Source organism: Eurytemora carolleeae, unplaced genomic scaffold (genome assembly GCF_000591075.1).
Source record: "Eurytemora carolleeae unplaced genomic scaffold, Eaff_2.0 scaffold2442, whole genome shotgun sequence".
Lineage (NCBI taxonomy): Eukaryota > Metazoa > Arthropoda > Copepoda > Calanoida > Temoridae > Eurytemora > Eurytemora carolleeae.
This window is the reverse complement of record NW_019398445.1, coordinates 4,277-10,468: the sequence shown is the minus strand read 5'-3', so window position 1 is coordinate 10,468 and position 6,192 is coordinate 4,277. Positions and strand designations below refer to the sequence as shown.

The 6,192-nt window shown below is 32.9% G+C and overlaps 1 protein-coding gene across 1 annotated transcript; it reads left to right on the top strand.

Annotated features, from left to right (window-relative positions):
- Positions 1-266: 266 nt before the first annotated feature.
- LOC111717383 (uncharacterized protein DDB_G0290685) lies at positions 267-5,122 on the top strand. Its single transcript, XM_023492878.1, has 4 exons — positions 267-284; positions 947-2,059; positions 3,494-3,534; positions 4,842-5,122. The coding sequence occupies exons 1-4, from the start codon at positions 267-269 to the stop codon at positions 4,858-4,860; spliced, it is 1,191 nt and encodes a 396-aa protein (XP_023348646.1). The 3' UTR covers positions 4,861-5,122.
- Positions 5,123-6,192: the final 1,070 nt, after the last annotated feature.

Sequence of the window (6,192 nt, the reverse complement as noted above, 5' to 3'; positions counted from 1 at the left end):
TTCTGAAAATTACCCAATTTTTTAGATTTTTTAGAAAACGCACATTTGTATAAAAACGAGAAGCAACCCTTTTTTAATTGATTTGTTTCACAAAAAAATATCGTTTTTGAAAAAAATGGCATTGATAAATATGTTAATGATCGTTATCAAAGGGTTAAGGAAACGACGAATTTTATAAAAAAAAAGGTCGTGTTTAAGAAAACAAATGTTTTTGTTAAATATATTTCTCGACATTTATGACGACGTTTTACATGCAACGTTATCGAATGTCATCTTACGTGCAGGTAAAAAGTTGTGGGTGACGTGAAAGTTCTTGATATCTTCTTTAAAACTAATCATTGATAAGTACCGATGCCCTTCAGGTTGGTTTCCTCTCTTCGTTAAAAAGGGTCGTCGTTAACAATTGTTAACGAAGTGTTGTTGTTATAATGAAGGGTTGTCATTAACCATCGTTAACGAGACAACGAACTTAATTAATACGGTTGTTTTTAAAAACGATCGTTATTAAACAAACTGTTCTTAAAATAGTTTTATTTCTCTTTTTTTCGTCGTCGTTTTCATAACTAAATGATCGTTTTTAAAAAAAAAATGTTAACGATCCATCACTTTAGGTGTACCCTGTAAGATTTGAAATTATGAACTTTTTATTAACTGCAAAGAAAGAATGACAATAACCTGAGAAGGCCACATATGTTCAATCAATACTAAATGCATTTTGTTAATAGAATTTGGTATTATGAATAGTGTGTGGTAGCAAGAGACAACATTAAAAACACCACTGTCATGTGTGCTTTAAAAGAAATGGTCATTCTTGCTTAATCTATGGTTTTCACCTTGGTTAAATGTGGCAAGGAAACTTGAATTTAATTGATTTAAAAAGCTTGATGAGAAATGCTTTAGTTTGAAACAAATTGCCCAACTTGTGTAATTTTTTATTTAATCATAGGTTGGATATGGGGCTGCAGAGAAGCAGGTGTGGGAAGATGGAGACCCCTTGCCAAATGAGGGGGATGACAACAATCAGCTCAGGGAAGGCGAAGAAAATCCCCCCAGAGAAGGAGAAGAAGATAATCAGCTCGGGGACGGAAAAGATAATCAGCTCAGTGACGGAGAAAATAATCAGCTCAGGGACGGAGAAGATATTCAGCTCAGGGAGGTAGGAGAAGAAAATCCCCCCAGGGAAAGAGAAGAAGATAATCAGTTCAGGGAAGGAGGAGAAGAAAATCCCCCCAGGGAAAGAGAAGAAGAAAATCAGCTCAGGGAAGAAGGAGAAGAAAATCCCCCTAGGGAAAGAGAAGAAGATATTGAGTCCAGGGAAGGAGGAGAAGAAAATCCCCCCAGGGAAAGAGAAGAAGAAAATCAGCTAAGGGAAGAAGGAGAAGAAAATCGCCCCAAGGAAAGAGAAGAAGATAATCAGTTCAGGGAAGAAGGAGAAGAAAATCCCCCCAGGGAAAGAGAAGAAGAAAATCAGCTCAGGGAAGAAGGAGAAGAAAATCCCTCCAGGGAAAGAGAAGAAGATAATCAGCTCAAAGAAGGAGAAGATAATCAGCTCAAGGAAGGAGAAGATAATCAGCTCAAGGAAGGAGTAGATAATCAGCTCAGGAAAGGAGGAGAAGAAAATCCCCCCAGGGAAGGAGAAGAAGATAATGAGCTCAGGGAAGGAGAAGAAAAAAATCCCCCCAGGGAAGGAGAAGAAGATAATCAGCTTAGGGAAGGACAAGATAATCAGCTCAGGGAAGGGGAAGATAATCAGCTCTGGGAAGGAGAAAAAGATCAACAGCACAGGGAAGGAGGAGGAGATATTCAGCAGAGAGAAGAAGATGATCATCATTTGAAAAGAGAAAGAGATGAACAGCACAGGGAAGGAGAAGAAGAAAATCAGCAGAGGGAAGGAAAAGATAATCAGCATGGGAAAGAAGAAGAAGATAAACAGCATGGGGAAGGAGGAAAAGATAATCCGCATGGGGAAGAAGTAGATAATCAGCCAAGGGAAGGAGAAGAAAATCAGGTGGTGACTGGTGACCCTCCTGTTAAGAATAAGAGAAAGCGCAATGTGAAGGTAAAGATGTATTAAAATAAATAAAAAATTAGAAGTCTTTAATTTAGTCAAGATCAAAAAAAGGGTAACCAGTTTGATTTAAAATGCCAAGAGCATGAAATTCTTTTATAAATCTTTTTATCACCCTACCCAAACACTGAAAGAAAACATTTTATTTCTTATAAATTTGTAAATTTTGGCAATTCTTGAAGGGTGTTTATTTTGAAAGAGTTAACCATGAAGAGGGATGCTTTGGGGAGAAAATTAATTGAATCCCAAACTTGCATGCATTTTTGTATATTTTGTAATTTTCCTACTGGTCAATTACTAAAGGGATTTTAGAAGCAGAAAAGGTATTGGTGAATTATTTGCGAATAAAATATATACCCCTGTGGTTCTTTTAAATCTTTCTACAGCCAATGCCCTTTTAGAGAAAAATTAGGGATGAGGAGCTAGTTCATGCACTATTTAAATCAGGGTTTTCAAAATTATCTTTAATAATTTAATGTTTACATTTATATAATAGTAATGACGACATTTTTAACTTTAGGATTACTATAGTTTATAAATTATAACCTTGCATAACATTTAATAGGGATAATCTGATTCACAGAATCAAAAGTTACCTCGGATCCGGATCCGGATCCGTATCAGGATCCGGATCCGGATCCATCATCACGGATGCGGATCCGCGGATCCGGATCCGAAACAAAATGATATGGATCCGAAACACTGATTTAAATCAATAACCAGTTAATAGCAATCTCAATGCGCAATACATCCCTACATATTTTGGGGAAAATGGTTTTTTAAGAATATATAATCCCCTGGTCAACATCCAAAAAATTGTTTTTTATATTTACCCTTGTATTTAATTAAGGATACTTTTGCATGTAAACAATAATGTACATCTTCAGACAATTTCAAAAGTGGTTTAAAGTTGTAATCACTTTTTTTTAATAAAATGAAACTGGGACAAATTTCTTGTTTATTGTTCTAATGTTAAATAAGTATTATCAGATCCGCGGTTGAATTCATAGTTGAACGAATACTATTCTAAATTCGTCCTCTAATTCCAATGTTTATTGGCATACAATATATAATTATCCTTTCAAGTTCTTCCTAATACTCTGCCCAGTGCTTAGGATCCGGATCCATTTGATCAGCAACATTTTAGGTGACTGGATCCGGAACCGTAAAAATATGAGGATATCCATGGGCCAAATATATTTTCTTGATAAATCATTTTCCCCACCCCCACCAACATATTGGAAAATTATTTTTTCTCAGTTGTTACAAATGATTTTTTTCAGCTTTTATTTCGCAGAAATACGGCAAAAAGTCTTAAAATTAACAAGTAAGAATTCTCTGAGTTTGAAGAATTTGATATTAAAAATTAAACTTTCTCCAACTTCATGACTGTATTGTGAATTATATTGATGATTTATTGTTTAGGTGCTAAGCGGAAACGAAAATAGATCCACTAGGCCGAAAAGGTTGTGTCTTTATCAAATGTATTTACTGCTCACACATTATGGATGTTATGTATTAATTTTATTCCTCCCTCCCCCCCCAAAAAAAAAAATGATATAACTGATTTTTTGTTAACCTTTTTCAGTTATTTAATAGATCGTCCAATTGGATAATTATATTTCATCTGTGAAAATGTGTTATATTTTAAATTTTTCAATGCGTTCTGAACCATGATTTACAAGAAATGATTGTTTTGACTGAAAGATTTAAATTCGTAGCTTGGGAGACTTTTTTTAGGGCTTGTGTTCTTAGACACAAATATGTATTATGCATTAATGAAAAAAAATCGCTTTGAAGTTTAATAAATATTTTATACTTTTTTGGCAGAGATTAACTAAAGGGGCAAATTAAGAAATTTCCTGGGGAAACATGCTCTTTATAACCTAATACCAATTATAAACTTCAGAAGAAATTTTTGTTTAAACATTGCTTAAGTTGTTTTATTTTTATTTAGCAAATGTACTGAAATTATAAACGTAAGGAGAACAACTGAGTTTACTAAGATAAGATTCTGTAACCAAAGCTTTTATAAAACTACCTGATATTTTAAAGGGACTGTAAAAGAAAAATGAAAGGGGGTATAGGATGAAACCTGATGTTCCTATATCGAGAAATTGATATAAAACTGTTTCAAATTTATACCAAATTGGATATGTATCAGCTTTTGTATAAGAATAGTTCGTATTACGTCAAAGAACTTCAATCAATGGCGTTGCAGTATACTGGTCACGTTATTTCCTTCTGTATCACATAACCAGTATACTGCATTGCCATTGGTTTAAGTGACGTAATACAAACTATACGAACTATATATAAATATGATCTGTTTAATATTACAATTCTTATACAAAATCTGGTATATATCTGTTTTTGTATATTTATGACACAGTTTTATATCAATTTCTTGAGACAGGAACATCAGATAGATGTCTTGATGTCTTATATGTATCCTTTAACGCCTAAGATTCTCAGGTTTCATCCTATATCCCCTTTCATTTTTCCTTTACAAACCCTTTAACTTCAATATTTATAAATTGTAGGCAAAATTAATACAAAGCATCCATACACTGTTGTTTTGGCAGGGAATTTTAAAATTATTATTTACTGAAATTACAGAAGATTAAAACTTGTGACACCATGAAAGTGGCTAATTTTCATTTGCTTTTAAGATCAATTGACTAGGAGAACACTTCTAAATTATCAAAAGATAAATTAGATAAATGTATCATAACAAAACTAAGCGCATTTGATAAAGATACAACTGAAATAGGACCAAAATTAACAAATAATTTTATAACTGACATAAGAGGTGTTTACCATAAATGTTTTTATTTTTTAATTTTTCCACCACCTATTCTAGGTTTCTTTTGATTATTTTTTTTGTAATGTCACATTTTTTCTTCAGTAAACTCAAGAAACATTACCCAATATGTTTTATAAGAGTACATGTAATACTTAAAATAATATTTGAAACATGACTTTGTGAAACAAAAACATTTATGGTATTCCCTTATCAGACAACCAGTGAAAATTGTAAATAATCATGAATGTACAAAATTTTTTATCAATTTTATAAAAATAAAAAATAAAAGTTGAAATTTTATATTCTCATTTGGGATTTTGAAATCTCACTACCTTCAATACCAGTGTTTGAAAATTTTATATCATCATTTTTAATTTTGAAATCTCACTACCGTCAATACCACAGTTTAAAAATAAAAGTTTGAATTTTTTTTTGATTTTTAATTTTGAAATCTCACTACCGTCAATACCACAGTTTGAAAATAAAAGTTTGAATTTTTTTTTNAAATAAAAGTTTGAATTTTTTTTTGGTTTTTTAATTTTGAAATCTCACTACCGTCAATACCACAGTTTGAAAATAAAAGTTTGAATTTTTTTTTGATTTTTAATTTTCAAATCTCACTACCGCCAATACCACAGTTTAAAAATAAAAGTTTAAATTTTATATTTTCACTTTGGATTTTGAAATCTCACTTTTTATTTTTTTCATGAATCTCACTACCTTAGAACTTGACACTTTATACTTTTATTTTATAAAACTGGGGCATTTTATACCTACAGGGTTTGGTGAGGGTTTGGATGTTTTAGGATTAAATTGGATGGGACTATGGTGTGTATTTTTTTTTTCTTTATGGCTGTTTTCTTGGAATCTATGCTTACAGATTGAGCTTCTATGGCTTGTTGGACTGATTGGAGTTTGGGGTTGAGGACGCTGTTTGGGTTTGTGCATATAATTGAGTTGGTTGATGTGGTAGATGATGCAAATTTTGTTCCTGCTGGAGTGAAGATCAAGTAGGGTTTGGTGCTATCAAAGGGTTGGTTGGGTATGTCGATGGGGAAGTTGTCGTTGGTGACTGGTTTGTTTTCCAAGGATAGGCTGAACTTGATGGCTAAGTTGATTTTTGTGTTTTTGACATAGTTTTCGATGGAAACCTGAGCGTAAGACCATGTGGCGGAGTTGATGGAAAATAGTTGGCCGGATTTGGTACAGGATGCTTCAGCTTCTGTTAGGGTGGGGGCTGTGATGTAGGATATAGCCTCTGATGAGTTAGTAAATATTGCCGTGTTCAAGTCTGAGTATTGGATTCTTGAGAGGATCA